Raw genomic sequence first — 17,339 nt, 5'->3', positions numbered from 1 at the left:
AATGTTCCCATCAAAAACGCGATCTCGACAGAAGAAATTACCCCATTTGGCTAAAGCTTGGTTACAAGACCTATTGACATATTGAAAACTTACATCACAGTCCTTGCATACAACCATACAGTCCTCAACAATCACATGCAAATAATCAGCTGCGTTCGCTGGCTTTTGAAGTCTACTCGCCACATTTAGTGCATCCATTTCACACACAATCTTGTCGAACTGAAGCTCCTGCGCAATCTGAAGTCCAAAATTAACTGCTTTTGCCTCCGCAAATTCAGCATCAATGCAGCCATTCAGAACAGAAACCCCACATCTAATAACTTCCCCATAAGAATTCCTACACACTACACTAAAGATTGAAAGCTTTTTCTCCACAGACATAGCGGCATCTGAATTAATCTTCAAACACAAGGGAGGAGGGGGGCTCCATGACAGATTACAACTCTGTATTGAAATGCTTCTCAGCATTGGGTTGTTCCCTATCACCATCATCGAAGGAATACCCCTGAATTGAACCGGCGTGGGCAATCGTTGATTCTCAAAAACGATATTATTTCTATCAGTCCAAATCAGCCATAACGACATAACAAACATCTGGAGATCTTCACTTTTCAACGTCCTGCACATGAGAGAAATCCACTCCTGCATCGTTTCACAACGATATCTGTCTACTCTAAAAACTAATAGGCGACACTAGCCACATGCCTCTTACCTCGTCACAATCTTTTAAGCAACGAATAGCGGTCTCTTCAGCAGCGTTGCACCTCGGACAGAAGCTAGGAACCTGAACTCTCTTTTTAACCAGATTTGCGTTGCAGGCCAGTGTATTATGACCAATCCGCCAAAGAAAGTGTTTGATCTTTGGAGGGACGGACAAACTCCATATATTCTTCCAATAGCCAGAAGATCCATTCTCATTTGAGGAGCCAGCAACATCGCTTCTGTTCATGTTCATCGACACATAATACGCTGACTTAACAATAAACGTACCCTTTTTCTCATGGGGCCAGAAAAGCTTATCAGGTGGCAGTCTATTACTGATTGGAATCTGCAATATATTGTGAGCATCGTTATCCGAGAACACTTGTCTAACCTTTGCAACGTCCCAACAACCATTACCATCGTCAATAAATGAACTCACTAGACAATCATCTGAAACAGCAGCTCCCACCGGTAGCATATAGTTAACATTGGTAATCCATTTATCGCTCTTCGCCCTAACCGACTGTCCATTACCAATACGCCACGCCAGACCCGCTTGCAACACCTTTCTACCTTCCTCAAATCTCTGCCAAACGTAGCTAGCTCTTCGACACACCGAAGCAGTTAAAACATCAGCATTAGTGTCACGACCCAAAATTATGAGTCGCAACCGGCGCTAGGGAATGGGAGTGGTAGCTCCAAAACCCGTAGCAAGCCTGAAAATACATACTAATTTTTCGCAAATCAAATCTTATTTCATAAATTTTAATAATAACAAAATATACACGACCCCTGTTTGAAATACACATCAGAGTTAAAGCGCTTCACAATAGAGTCTGACTATTCTAAACTACCGCGAAATTGCTAGAATGAGAGCCTAGTCTCATGACTCGTACTACTTTCGAGAATTAAAAACTTCGGAAGCTTCGTTCTCCACATCGTACCTAACTCAACTTGTAAAAATTGGAGTAACAACGGGGTCAGTATAAAACTGAGTGAATACATTTAATTATGAGCAATATTACATAAAGAGTGAAAACGTTTGAAAACCTCTTTATATAGAAAATATTCTTTTTGGATCGTACTTCATACGACCTTACTTCGTATATTCGCTCATACCTTTTATAGGTCATGTACGTGTCATAAACTAAGCGTTTATATTATAGACGCACTTAATATCCTTGCCTTATTCTTATGTCTCATGTACGTTTATACTACGTACATACTTAACATATTTTGTTTACTGTTATAATTTTGAGTGTCTTTATTCTTCTCATTAAGCTTCTCTAACTTCATCTTTCTGACATCGATAGCAAAGCCAACCGATGTGTTTCACCTGTCTGACATCGATAGCAAAGCCAACCGATGTGTTACGCATATCTGACATCAATAGCAAAGCCAACTGATATATTTTACATATCTGACATTGATAGTAAAGTCAACCGATATGTTTTTAATCACCTGACATCGATAGCCATGCCAACCGATGTGTCTTATATCATATCTTAATTATTACTTTTATCTCACATTGATTCTTAATATATTATGCTTGATTTTATCTTCATATGAGTCCCGAGGACTATCATCAAGAATGGATAAAATACAGGTCTCGGGATACCTCTACCGAGATCAACCTTGTATCTCAGTTCTTATATTAGGCTATACCATCGTACCATTCTTCTTTTGCGTTTATTACTTAATTCTATTTTTTCCGTTCTGTTATTGATACTTTATGGACCATGACATGCACATTACAATCTACAATCATACATCTATAACACACACACATATGGTATTCATTATAATTAAAAGTACGTATGGGAACGTACTATGTTTCTTTATAAACATATGAATAATAGTACATATTGGAATGTACTATACTTTTCTCGTGCATATTTGGTTCGATACTCGTATATTATTCGATATTTGGTTACGATTTACATTGCTTAACTCTTTCCCAGTATTTTAAGCATATATGTTCTTTTCATCTATTTATGTTATTCTTAAAACAACACTATACGGAAAGTAATCGTTTTCAAAGCATACATACATATACTTTTTCAAACATATTATTAAACATATAAGTATTCATATAGTCGCCCGTATATGAAAATACACGACTTTATGAATATTAACGAGTAATTAAAATATACTCACAGAAAACGCTTATCCAAAAACACTTGAGGGCTTTGAACCATAAGGCTTCCCGAGCTCTTTGTCCATCTGCCTCTTGTCTCGCCGAGTCTAAAACAATTTCAAAATATTCGACCCTTATCAGAATCCTATTATAGGATTGATTCCAAATTCGAGACACGACACGTCATACTCTTCAACCGTCGTGCTTCTCACGTATTTATTCCGATAAACGATATCTAATTCGTTTACAGATCGAATATCATTTCCAAGTTATCTCACGTTTAACCTCATTAGGTTAGCGATTCAATCCATCGATAATCGATCCATTTCAATCTCGATATGCGAATACGGAACGGGTCGCAAAACAATACGATAGGGCGAAAGGATCCAGGTGCACGTTCGTGCCTTGGGGTGCACGGTCGTGCACCATGTATAGGTGCACGTTCATGCACCATTGATGGTGCACGTTCGTGCACTTTTGTGCACAATCCCCGGAATCGTTTTCTGGGGCATTCCGACATGCCATAGGCGTAAAAACGCTCCTAACGCATCCCAAACGCTTGATCTCTATTCAAAACATCCAAATTCAATCCTATAATCGATAAAACGATAAAATCGTTTTGTGGACTAAAACTTTAACTCGATATATAATGAAATTAATCCATCCAAACGATAAAACGTCAAGCTTACCGTGATTCGCCACTGAAATACGATCATTTCGAGCTATAGAACGTCGGTAACGGACGAGAAACGGAGATCGAGCGACGGAACCGTAAGAAACCAACGAACGAAGGAAATGAATGAAAGTGATCTGCTTATGGTTCTGGACGCTTCCTTTCTCATTTCAATCCTTATATCCGTTTGGCTAAAAGATCATTTTAATCCCTCACTTCTTTAACTTAAATCATTTCTCTTTAAAACTTATCCTTTTAATCAAATAGTTAATTTCTCATTTTAACTCAATTACTTACATATTATTTATATCCAAATAAATAATACTAACCCAAAATTATCATATTCCATGAATAATCTTTTAATTGTTATTCTCGAGGCTTAATTGGCTAATTTGCACTTTAGTCCTTAAACTTTTCATAAATTGCAATTTGGCCCCAAAATGCATCCGCGTCCAAATTTTCAAAGGTCTCCGATTGACCCGAGAATTTTACTATAAATGCTATAAATCATTTCGCGGACTTTGGCGAAATAAATTCCATTACGGGATTTATATTTTATATATTAATTTTCGAAGTTATTTCTTTAATTCCCGTAAAACCGCTTAATAAAACTTATTCCAAATTCCCGATATAATTAAATTAATTTCTTCTTAATTTAATTTATCTGAATTCGCGACACGTGACACGACTTAATTATTTGGGGTATTACAATTAGCATAATATTTAGCTTTGAAAACTCTCCTACATAACGAATCTGGAAATTGATGTAATCTCCAAATTTGCTTAGCGAGCATCGCTAAGTTGAATGCTCTAATGTTTCGAAAACCTAGACCCCCAAACTTCTTCGCTTTGTATATTTTTTCCCAACTTACCCACGAAATCTTTCGTTTATCATCAGATCCACTCCAATAAAACCTCGCCATAGACCTCTGCATATCATTACAAAAAGAAATAGGCAAAGTGAAGCAGCTCATGATATAGGTAGGGATAGCTTGAACAATAGACTTAATCAATACTTCACGCCCTGCCTTTGATAAAAAAATTTCCTTCCACCCATCCATTCGCTTATGGAGTCTATCGCGAAGAAAAGCAAATATAGGCTTTCTCGATCTACCGATCATCGTAGGCATTCCTAGGTACTTTTGGAAATACCCTACTTCTCGCACTTCTAAGATATTACCTATTGCTGTACGAATTGCCTTTGGGTACTCGCGCTAAAAAACATCTCTGACTTATCGAAGTTCACCACTTGGCCCGAAGCCCTCTCAAAGACATTAATAACATCTTTTATATACCTAATCTCATTGACTTTAGCTTTAGCAAAGAGAATGCTATCATGAGCGGAAAAAAGGTGATTAATTGTAGGACCCCCTCTGCAAACCTTTCCACCCGACAACCTGCCCTCATTCTCGCCCTTTCGCAGCAACGCCGACAAGCCCTCCATACATAACAGGAAGAGATATGGAGATATTGGGTCTCCCTGTCTCAGACCACGCTGCGGCACAGTTCTCCCACGAGGTCTCCCATTCACCATAACCGAAAAGGAAACCGAACTAACACAACTCATAATGAGCCGAATAAAATGAGCTGGAAAACCCATCTTCCCCATCACTCCCTCTAAAAACGACCACTCAACCCAATCCTAGGCTTTACTCATATCTAGCTTGATTGCCACCGACCCCCTTTTGCTCTTTGACCGTTTAGCCATTGAGTGGAACATCTCAAACGCCACAAAAGCATTATCAGTGATAAGGCGCCCAGGAACAAAGTTCATTCTTCATTTTAGATAGCAACCAAAAACCCTAACTCTCTGAACCTTCCATTGCTGCACCCTCTACCTCATCACCATCACTTCGTTATTTTTCTTAGAGCAAAAGGACGACAGAGCTTATTTCTTCATTTTCCGACATTCGTTTTTGCTAATTTCGGCTTGGTTGGACAGTCACTTCATCAAGACTCAAGGTAAAACTTGCAGAACTGATATTGGTTAGGTATTTGTTGAGCTATGTTGAGATTAAGTAGAGATAAATTTATGGTTTGTGATTAGTTGTTGAGATGAATTATTTGGTGTTCGGAGGTCGGTTTTATAGCGTTTTTTTGTCGGGAATTCTTCGTATGTGGCGTGAGCACGTCGGGATAGGTTCCAACAAGATCGGTTCTGCTCCAGGAGCAAAACCGAGGTTGTTTAAGGTGTGGGCAGCAGCCACGTTTAGGGACTGCTTGTGCAACCCCTAAACCAGCCCGAGCAGTGGCGACTCCTCGGTTTGTTCCGGGAATTTTTTTAAAATTTTTTTTACTTTTTTTAATATAAAAAAATTAATTAATTATTAGAATATATTTGAACGTTTTTCAGGTTGAAGGACTTGTTTGTATTTTTTAAAATAGAAAAAATATGATATAACCTTTAATTTAGTTGTTTTTAATGGTTTTATCTTGTAATTTATTAAATTGTCAATTATATCCTTCTGTTGGGTAGGGATGAAAAATAATAAACAAAAATTAGATACAAATGATTTTTTCTACAAAGTCAAAATATCAACGAAAAAAATTTAAAGTTTCTTTTTTTTATGTAATTAGAACTTTTTTTTTACCTTTCGCCATTAGTTTTAAATTTAGGAAGAAATTTTGGGTCTAACTGTTTGAAATCAGAAGCGGCAGAAGAAGAGCCAACAGATTAACAGAACAAAAGCCGTGGCTCAGCTCCCCTGATTCCATAAATTACATATCATGCCAAAAGGTTCTTCTTCATCACTTTTACAATTTTTAATTTTTTTTTCATCCATCAATAAATTCATAACTAACAGTAAATTTTCAAAATCAGAACTTGCCGGTTTTTATTATGATGCCGAGAAGAACAGGTACTTCCCTCTCAAGGGCCCAATTCCTGGTTCTTCCTCTGCAGTTAAAAAGACTGCTCAAAAACAGTCTTTAAACCCTACCCAGGTCAGTTTTTCTTAAGTTGTTCTAGTAATTCTGTTGATTGATTGACTGCTGTTTACTACTAATTTTGCACATTATTGATTTCGCATTGTGGCACTGACTATAGGATGAAAAGTTTGGAAAAAACGCCTAAAATGGCACTGACTATAGGATGAAAAGTTTGGAAAGGTTGGGACGTGGGGTGCCACGTTTGGTAAAATGTGCTTAATTCGAAAAAACCGCGTAAGGTGGGGATTTTTTATGATAATAAATAACCCTAGAAAAAATGGTTATGTTTTAAGTTTGGATTTGGAATCTGTTTAGTTTTCACTTCCTCGTTAGCTTGTTTTCGTTTAGTTCTTTAATTATCGGTCATTAATTCATGCTCTCATTTGGAGCTATTTCATTGCAGGGAACAAATTTTTGTAGGAGAAATAGAGTAAGAACTTCTAAGCTGCTTCAGGCTAGGGAATTGAGTGGTAACCTTGTTGATTCTATTAAAGGGAAATGTAACTTCATGGAGGAAGTTTTAAAGAAACAAGCATCTCAGCCTATGGTATGTTGATTAAATATGGGCTTATCATTTTTTAATTTAAATGAATCATTCTGGTTTCGCTTTTCTGTTTGTGAGTTGTAATTCTTGTGGAAATTTATGAATGACTAAATTTTTAATTTCAAAAGCTGCTTCTAGTTAAGTTTCTACGGACTTAACCTTAAAGTCGATGGTTTCGTTTTGTAAAGTTGGATACTTACCTTGTTTATGGATTCATTTAAAGTTATTGAAGGGAAGAACAGAACCAAACTACGATTTTCTTTATTATTTAGTCTGTTTTTCTGGAAAATTCTATTTTCTTTCCATATACCATCTTTGGCCAACCTCATTGAATGATGCTTTCATAGTTTTTTTAACCCTTAATAACCACTGTCAAGATCATATTACTTTCGCCCAGCCAAGTTTGAAATTGTATATCAAGAATGGGAAACATTTACAGTGTCTGTCTAGATGATTTGCAGTTCATCGTCGTCGTGCCTACTTCTAATTTATTGCTGATTTTTTAAAATCTTTGGTGGTTTTTGTTAGTTTTTCTATAAATTGCGGAATGATTTTTTTTTCTTTCATATGATATGTCATATGTCTTGCAGGTCTGGAAGTTTCGGGGGACAGAAAAGATGGGTGATGGTGCTTTAGACCAATTTCTTATGCGGATACAAACTCTAGAAGGTCAAACTGAGGTCCATGGCCTCATTACAGGAGGCACAAATGGGTTCTTAAGGTATAATCAAATTTAATCTAGTCTTATTAGTTATGCAAGCATTTATAACAAAACAATGTGCGTGTGATCCAATTTTTTTTTTTCTTCCAATTGCTTATGTTCGAAAAAGAAAGCCATCCCCAAATTTGGAGAGACAACATAAAATCCTTAATTGAAACAATTTTTTTATATGTGGAAGTTATATGTAGCTAAAAATGCTTCTGTGATTGAATCTCAAACTGAGGATTACAGTCAAAACATGTATGGTCATTTTATATTATCACGAACTTTTCATGTTTTTTCATTTTAATCACGCAGTTTAAATTTTGTCATTTTCATGCACGAACTATCGTTTTTTTTCAAATTCATACACGGCGCTGAGATGACACTCATTCATTCAGCGAATTACACCAATGGAGCCGTGACACCTCAGCACTGCCACCGTGTATGAATTTGAAAAAAAGGTGGTAGCTCGTGCATGAAAATGACAATTTAAACAGCATGATTAAAATGAAAAAAACATATAATTATCCCTTTTATATACTACATAAAGTATTATGCTCTTAGTGGCATCTTTTGATTCATTCTTCAGAGCTTTAGCTATGGTACTTCTTTTTCTTGTTTTCATTTTTTATTTGTGGGGTAAGAGGGGGTCGGGCACTTGTACTTTGTCCTAGTTGAGAGATTTACTAGCAGCAAGAGTAAGTTAATAGGTGCATCTATGGTGTCATTTGATTATGCATGTGCATTACATTGCCTTTGTCTAATGTGGGAAATTGTGAAGATATGACCTCATAATTTGTTGTCGGTTGCCATGATCCAATTGGCTCTATCCATGACAATTGGTGTGTGCTTCCAGCTTGGCTATGTTATGGTGTCTTTTTGTGCATTCTTTTCCTCAATTAAAAATAGATTTTGTCCTGCCTCCATTCCTTATCATCAAAGTCATCATATATTATTGTTTGCAATATCTCAAGTTCAGTAGCAGAATTCACTTCTACTTCTATAGGAACTAATCACTATCCTGTTTCTTTTCCTTATTCTTTTACAAGTTATTGCACTAAGCTTAGCGTTTCTCATTAGCAAATTTATACATCAAACATTAATCTTTATGCTGTACCCCATGTAGATTTGTTGTGCTTAAAGTTTCAACTACACCTGGGTTGTTGTCCATTACCCACTCTTTCTTTTGAAGTTTGGTGCTTTTGCAGTCTTTTGGAAACTGGAAAACCTGGACAACGTTCTCATAATGGGATAAAATTCATGCCTGATCGTGTGAGTCCTGTGATTGAAGAAACTAAAGCAGAGTGGAGCAAGGCCCCTGGACATATTTGGCAACCTGCAGGAGCTTCACTGTATATGCCTTCAAATATTTCTTATATTAAAATGTCAGGAAGGCACTCTCCATATGCTGCTGATGACAATTTTAGTGTCCAACGAGGCTTGTATCCTATTCATGGATATGGTTATTCTCTTTACAAATTGCTCTTCTATTTTATAATATAGTTTGAAATTCTGTTGTGGAGCAGTGGGAGGATCGTCTTCTTTCATGTGAAGCTCCCTGACAGCAGTGATTTTTAAAGGTCCTCGCAATTAAAATTGTTTAAGCTACGATCCGAAACTCTCAAAGTTTGATTGGAAGTTCCTAAATCTTCGTTGTTATGTTATGCAACCTTGTCTGGATTCTTGATAGATTTTGTCTCTTTGGGCATTGCATACTGGCTGTGCTTTTGTGGGTTTATTCTCAATTTATAAGGGGTCTGGACTGGTGCACTTCCTTGGACTAGAGAGAACTGATGGCATCTTTTATCAGATTCAATTCTTTAGGCAAGCTATTTTTTTTGGATTCCTCCATAACTGTTTTTGCCTTCTTAGGTATCTACCTAATATGTGACTCCTTTAATTTGCATATCGGAGTTCAATTTTTAGAAGTCTTTGTTTGCTCTTTTGAGATATCCTTTTTACTATTCTTGCTTTGTACATCACATTACACTTGAATAATAACTCAACCAAAGGAAGGTCTTGTTGCACCTGGATTCCTTAATCTAAGAAAACAGAATAACTACTCTGGGATCCGAGACAGCCGGTGGATCTGTTTGTTTACTCAATATTCCAGAACCTTTAGATCCTTATTCAATTACTTCTATAAGACAAATGGTCCGTGAGATTGCTTCTTTCAACTGTACCATTTGGACTGCTGATTGTAATCACAATGCAAGTCAAGCAGTGATCGGTATGTACTTTGTCTTTAGCTATACATTTTTAATTGTGCTGTATGTTGTTTCGGAATTGCATGTTTTCATATTAGCTTTGCTTCATTTCTCTCAGGTTTTGGTTCTGCTACTTTTTTATTTTTATTTTTTCCACTTGAGCATGTAGAATGGAAATGTAATTGCAGTCAATGTCAATTTGCTGAACCTGTAATTTGCCCATGAGTTGGCTTTAGATCCCTAATATTGTTTGGATGTCAACGTGTTGATCTTTTTTGCTGGCTGTTAGGAACAAGTCTTGGAGCTGCTATGGTGAATTTGGAAACAGGAACGTCCACATGGATTTGTAAAAGTAAAAGTGATGTTTTGGCCCAGCAGCTTGATCAGTCGGTAACATTCAAATCATCTTATGTCTCAACTTTAGTTGTTCACTGCTTTCTGTTATAGTTATATGCAGAAGTCGAGATAATGAAAAAGCAGATTATTTTTTGGGTTAAATGTAAATTCATACACCAATTTTGACCTAATTTGCAATTTCAACATAAACTTTTAAACTTGGCAATATCGGTAATGATCTTTGCACTTTTGGCAAATTGATACACCGATATTTTTCCGGGACATTTTTGCCGAGTTGGAAGTCGGGAAGTTGAAAAATAAATGGTGTTTCGATTTGCCAAAAAGTAAAAGTTGGTGCCTGTTTTTGCCAAAATTTTAAAATTAGTGTTGTAATTGCAAATTACGCTAAAGTTTGTGATTTCATTTGCAAACGTGCCAAATTACGTGGCAAATACTGAAATCCATTGTGTTAGTATACGTGTTCTTTCCGGCTTCCAACTCAGCAAAATTGTCCCGAAAATAATTGGTGTATCGATTTGCCAAAAGTGCAAAGTTCATTACCGACATTGCCAAGTTTAAAAGTTTACGTTGTAATTGCAAATTAGGTCAAAGTTGGTGTATGAAATTGCATTTAACCCTTATTGTTTTTAAGAAATAGAGCTTCTTCAAAAAGCTACCTCTATGTCTTTATTATGTGCATAGCGTAATCTCTACTTAAAATAACTGCGCGCAAGAGGGCCCATGTTGACTAAACATAAGAAGTTAGATGACTTGTTGCCTGTGCATTAGAAGTCTAATGGCTTGATAAATCAAAGAATTGTTCAAATTTTCCAAACTCTTAACTTGTTGAAATTGCTGTCTCTATCTCTTACACAAAGATGCACACAACTCCGACACACACAAATATGCTGGAGAATGAACTTACACTTGTGTGTGAGACTAGTGGCTGCCTGTGTGTAAAACTATCCACAAATAATGATGCCTTTTTTATCCCAACTGTCCGGAGAATCCATGCCCCTTGTTGAAATTTGATGGTGACTCCCTGCCCTGCTACAACTAGAAAGAACAGATGGGCTTCAACATTTTGGCTCTTCCCTCTTTTTTTGTTTTCTGATTTTCAAGACAGACTCTTAAACTTCTAGCCACACAACTATACAGAAACCCTGGAGATACTAATTTATTACTTTCTTCTCCATGTTACTATATTTTCTCTCTCTCAATTTTAAATTAATTAATTGTGTATTTTCAACACACACATATAGCATTCACTGATAAGAATTTGCTTCTTTATGGCTCAGGCAGCATTGTTGGTATACACCCACACCCTGATAACTCAATTTTTTTAATTTAACGTTGAAAACATACACTTTTCTTCAAAACGCAACAAAGTGATTGTTTGAAAAAGAAGACATCAACAGTAAGCAAAAACAGCCCATCAAGACAACATCTCCCCTCCTTATGATCATAGTACTTTTTACATATTTTATTGTGTAATTTTTTTTTGGCGCCTTTCTTCTGAAAGGATCGCGCCCTGCACTGGGCGCCCCGCGCCCCTTGCTTCAGGCACTAGGATCCCTTGGCTTCTCTTAGCGCCTTCCTCCTGTAATTTTTATGGGCTCAGGAAAACCTGAACTTTGTAAATACACTATTTTCCTATGCAGATTTTCTGATGGCGTGATAATGAAACTAACATAACTTTCTGCATCCCACCTTGTTAACATTTTGTTTATGTTTGATGCCTAGATTTCCATTAAGATCTGACATGACATCTGACCAGCTTTTAGGACCTTGGTGCACTTTTTGAGGTCTGATACTGGAAAGTATATAACAATGCTAATGGCATCATTTCCATGGAATTTGGATAAGTCCGATCTGTGTTTTATCCAACCAACTGTATTCTATTCTATGTGAAAAAGAAAATGCATCTGTTATCCAGGTTTTTCTTTTGGATCTGATCTAGCTTATTTCTCCTTGCTACAGGGTAATAATGTTTTGTGTGGTTTGAGAAACGGAGCAATTTTGACAGTGGATATTCGGGAAAAACGAGAAGGGTTTTCTGGTAGACTCATCAGACACAGAATACCTTATTCACAGTTTGCTACATCTCGTCAAAATTCCAGCAAACAGTGGTTTGAGGTATTGCATTTCCTTTAATAAACTGTTAAACCATCATATTATGAATCTGAAGTCTCAAAAATTGGCATTTCCTATAGAGAAAATTGTTAAAAGATATCAAGAACTTCTAGCATGACTAACGTGGCTATTGAAATTTGATGAACACCTTAGATTGTACTAAGTTCCAACCGAGATCAGCTCTGTTGGTAAATCTATGGGGTGCATATTTTTCTTAAATTAGAATACCGGGCAGACCATTTGTATCTGGCGCTAGAATTTAGTTTATTAACTATGTAGTATTTTTGTTTCATGCGATGTACTCTCTTTAGGCACTTCCACTTTCAAATAGAATGATTAAAAAACCAGCAGACCATACTTACACTAGTGTGTGGGCTTTTAAACTTGTTTTTCGACAAAACTTGATTACCCGTCTAGAACTGCTGTTTTTAATGGAATTATGGCAACTCACTTTGATGTGATGGTTTGCAGCTCAGAGGAAATATAGATCCTTCTTGCACCTTGTATATGCCTTCATCTATATGCTGGTATGTGAATACAAAATTTGTATTATTATCTACTTTATAAGTTTGCTTTTGAATTTATGTAATTTACCCTTGTTTTACACTTCTAGTTTGGTTTCACTTCAGTCGTATGACCAGTACTTCTTGGCCAGCTCCATGGACGGATCGGTAAGCTCTCTGTTTGCCTCTAGAATCTTGAATTAAACATGGATGTTTATCGAAAAAACTAATCTGGAGGATCTTTTCATTTAGAAAAGAATATAGTTAAGAGTATCTGTGTAGGGTATTACCTATTTATAGTATAGATGTCTTTTGTTGTATTTTGCTTTTTTCTTTTTGATGTGGGTGTTCTACTCCATTGAAGTTTGTTTGCCTACGAGTTTTTGTATTTCTAGGAACTAGGAAGGTGTAGTGAGGGGAAATAGAGGCCCAAGTCTGAAACAGTTTAGGTTTTTATTTGTTGTCTTAAAGGCATTGTTCTTGGAAACAAATAGTTATGATAACTGAACCTAGACTAGAGATAATCATTATTTGTCACAAGGAGACTAAGTTCTTAGAAGTAGATATGCCTATCATAGATCTTGTAGGAAACAAAACTTGAGTTGATCTGACCAATGAAATGAAAACTTCAAACTTAGTTGATGCTGTTTGATGGCTATTATATGCTGGTTTCAGATGAGTCATGACTTGTTGGAGGGTTATGTTTTATCATATATCGCCTTTGATTGCTTTTGTGGTATTTCTTATCTTAACTTTAAATTGACCAACATGTATGAAAACTGATTCTTGAATTCCTTCCTTAAAATATTTACTATTTATCTTATTTTCGAGGGTTTTCGCTCCATACTCTGGAGTGTGTGCTTTGTTAGCTTAAAGAGATTTGATATCATGCTGTTCTAATAGCCAAATTTTCCTAGACCCCTTTGTGTTAATCCACATCGTTAATCACAACTTGAAAAACAAAGTCAAACTTTTGTTTGAAATATAGAAACACAGGCCGATTATCTGATGCTCGTTGTCTGTGGAGAAATGTCAAATGACAAAAATAATAATAATGCAAGAACATTTATCCCACAGACCTTGTGTTCTGTTGTAATATCACTTTCAGAGTGCTCTATATTCTGCTAACCAAGTATTATGTTTTAGCAAGTTCTTATGTTCTTCCATTTATCTCCCATTACAGATCAAGCTTTACGATCATCGTATGGCTAAGAGAGGTGCAATACAATCTTACGAAGGACATGTAAATTCGCATACTCGTTTACAGTTTGGAGTAGACCAAACTGAGAGATTTCTGATGGCAGGTTTACATCATTTGAATCTGTCTTATTTTCTTTTGATGTTATTCAAAGTTAATCCTTTTATTATCGTTTTACTTAGGCGGAGAAGACTGCAATTTACGTCTTTGGAGCATAAAGTCCGGTGAATTACTTTTTGAAGAAAAAATTTCTGATTCCGTCCTCTCAACTGTTCGCTGGCAGGGACCTGAGAGTATGCCCACTAGGACTAACTTTTAATTATTTATGCTTGTAAAGACTTAATTGGGTCCGAAAAAGGAAGGAAGGGGAGGGAGGTTATAAATAGAGGGGTAACTTCTAGATGCATTTGAATATGTTTGTTAAGCTGATGTTAAATGGTAAACTTGTATGCAGGACCTAAGAGAATACCAAGCGAAAATGAAAGCTATGAAGGGTGCTTATCTGAGATGAGTAACTGGGGAACATGGTGTGCGTCGGAGAAAGGACTATTCTACATGCACTGGTCATGATTCACGGTTCTCAAATGGGGACCAGTTCGTCAAAAAAGCAGGTCTGAAATGCAAGAAATTTGATGCATTTTACAAAGCTGCCAATTTTGTTTAAATTTGCTATTAGGTAGATACTAGTTAGGAAATAACACTTTTCTTTATTTAGTTTCTCTATGAATTTTTTTCCTTAGGAAAAACATAGGTTATTGCGTATTTCAGGTGCACAATAAATATATTTAGGTAGCAAAAGGGTGCTTGTACTTGTCCATCGAATTGGTGGCTTTTCGAATCTAACGACTAACAACTATGAGGGTTGAACCTTTAAAACACAAATCATAATCAGAATGATATGAAGGGTACTCAGCACATTTTTAGGGTCTTGGCACATTCTTTAATTATATTCCTGTTATATGAAAACTTGTGCTTTGATACCGACAACATAATTTACTTGTAGGCTATATTCATTTCATTCGGACTTCAAAGTTTTGAATATTCATCAATTTGAGTCCCTGGATTGTAAAATCATAGCTATTTTGCTCGAGATTTATGGAAATGGTAGTATTGATGTTGACGTGAACTAGAATATTGTGTTCTTAAAAAGGACTAGGATATAGGAAAAAGGTGCAAATCTGCCCTTAAAGTTGATCTGTAGTTCAAGTAAGCTCCTCATGTAAGAATAGGTGCCAAAACACAATTTAATGCTTTGAAATTAGGGATGGCGACTAGGGGTGTAACCGAGCCGAGTCACTGCCAAGTTCGAGCTCGACTCGACTCTAAAATCTTAAGCTCGAAACTCGACTCGAGCTCGATCGACTTTTATTTTGGGAGCTCGAGCTCGAACTCGACAGAATAAATGAGACTTGAACTCGACTCGACTCGACTCGATTATCAATATAAATATTTAAAAATTATATTTTAATATTAAAATAAAGGTACTATTATAAATATATATAAATAAAAAGGGTAAAAAGGTAAATTAACCGAAGTTCGATTAGGCTCGCGAGCTCATCGAGTCAAGTATTTTGGAGCTCGAACTCGACTCGATAATTAACTCGAGTAGCTCGAACTTGAGCTTGACTCGATTTGAGTCGAGTCGATTTCAAGTATTTTTCGAGTCAATCCCGAGTAGCTCGCAAGTTAGCTTGACTCAGTTACACCTCTAATGGCGACGGGGAGGGGATTCCCCAATTCCCATGGAGACCCGCCCCATTGTCATCCCTATTTGAGAATGGTCTGATCTTTAATATATATGTTGATGTGGCTGCGCATGTGGTATATATAAAAAAACTAGAAAACAAGGGGCATATATATACATGTACAATTTTCACCTCAGCATTTTCCAAAAATAAATAAAAATAAAAAAGAAATTGTGTTCTACAACTTTTCCAAAGTTTACGTTAGCGTTAATTATTTTTATGCAATTTTTTTGTTCACATTCTCTCATTATAATTTTAATATTTTGCTTCTGCCAGGTTTCAAACTTGTGGTCTTATAGTGGTTTTGTATATGTAATACATTTGCAGATTGTGATTCCCTCAACTTGAGGAGGTTATATTTACGATCTATGAACGATGTAGATAAAAGAAATATAATTTCAATCAAATTAATTTGCACTGTTCATTTTACAATAAACGGTTTAGATTGTGAACATGATTCGCTCAAGTTCAAATGAACTTGAGCGAATCCCAATTCTATATTTGCACATGTTTAGTAATATATATGAAATGCATGACTAATGAGATAGTTACACGCGTTAATGGATTATGAAAAATGGATGCAAGTGTAGAGTTATGAAAAAAATAAATGTTAATTAAAAATAAATTAATCTAAAATAAACTAAATGAAAAGTGAGTGCTAGATCTAAAATAAATTAACTTAAAGTAATCATCAGTGAATTGACATAAATTTAAATAAATTTAGTTTAATTAAAATATTTATTAAAAATAAATATTATTGGAAATTAATATACAAATTGAAAAATAAAAAAAATGATAAACTATAGTTTTTCTAAATGTAAATTTAAAATAAATCGCATGTAAATAGAATGCAAACAAAAAAATTTAAATCGAATAAGCAGTGGTTAGTAGTGGCGACAAATGGTGATCGGGACAATTGTATCTTATGTATATGTGAAAGATAAATGAGATGTCGACATATATATAATGCATAGTCATCTCTGTTTTTTTATTAAAATATTATTAGTAGTATGTGCCTATGATCATTTTATTTGTATATTTGTATCAACAAATCTCAAATGGCAAAGATACATACATACATATATATATGAATTAAATGTTCATTTATTACGTATCGTATTTATCACGTTGCGATAAAATCTATTTTTAAGGTGTTAAGAATATGACAAACATATTCTATTATACAAATGGTCTAAATAAATGTTCACAATCGATGGGCCCTGTGAATATGGCATCGTATTATCACAAAAAGATCGTCACCTTTATTTGATTAGTAAAGAGTAGTAATTATAGAAAGTAGTGAGTCTCATATTACTTGATGAGATTCAGAATAAACATGTGAACACTCAAGAGGTTGATAATGTGATGCTAGATGACTTATATATGGTATATCATCAAGGTCAATTTAATATCATCTAGTTCATGATTGTACATATGTTCTTGGACTTGCGGTAACATTATCTCGTATATATGTGGTTAGAGTTTGACACTCCTTATTTCTAGATCTTTTATGAGTTAGGGTCGCGGGAT

At 35.6% G+C, this 17,339-nt stretch overlaps 1 protein-coding gene across 6 annotated transcripts; it reads left to right on the top strand.

Annotated features, from left to right (window-relative positions):
• Positions 1-6,105: 6,105 nt before the first annotated feature.
• LOC126680785 (uncharacterized) lies at positions 6,106-16,177 on the top strand. 6 transcript variants are annotated; one of them, XM_050375968.2, is made up of 14 exons: positions 6,109-6,249; positions 6,334-6,455; positions 6,844-6,987; positions 7,575-7,705; positions 8,896-9,129; positions 9,742-9,917; positions 10,184-10,284; positions 12,211-12,366; positions 12,835-12,890; positions 12,977-13,034; positions 14,050-14,170; positions 14,247-14,357; positions 14,519-14,675; positions 16,086-16,177. In XM_050375968.2, the coding sequence occupies exons 1-13, from the start codon at positions 6,240-6,242 to the stop codon at positions 14,632-14,634; spliced, it is 1,536 nt and encodes a 511-aa protein (XP_050231925.1). In that variant the 5' UTR covers positions 6,109-6,239; the 3' UTR covers positions 14,635-14,675; positions 16,086-16,177. The 6 variants fall into 6 exon arrangements, 3 of the variants coding, with proteins under 3 accessions (XP_050231925.1, XP_050231924.1, XP_050231926.1); XR_007641283.2 differs by lacking the exon at positions 16,086-16,177 and having other exon boundaries at positions 6,107-6,249; positions 14,050-14,166; positions 14,519-14,659; XM_050375967.2 differs by lacking the exon at positions 16,086-16,177 and having other exon boundaries at positions 14,519-15,008.
• The last annotated feature ends 1,162 nt before the right edge of the window (positions 16,178-17,339 follow it).

This window comes from Mercurialis annua, linkage group LG5 (assembly GCF_937616625.2).
Source record: "Mercurialis annua linkage group LG5, ddMerAnnu1.2, whole genome shotgun sequence".
In the NCBI taxonomy this organism is placed as follows: domain Eukaryota; kingdom Viridiplantae; phylum Streptophyta; class Magnoliopsida; order Malpighiales; family Euphorbiaceae; genus Mercurialis; species Mercurialis annua.
Note: the sequence above shows the minus strand (reverse complement) of the source record. Positions and strands in the feature narration are given on the sequence as shown.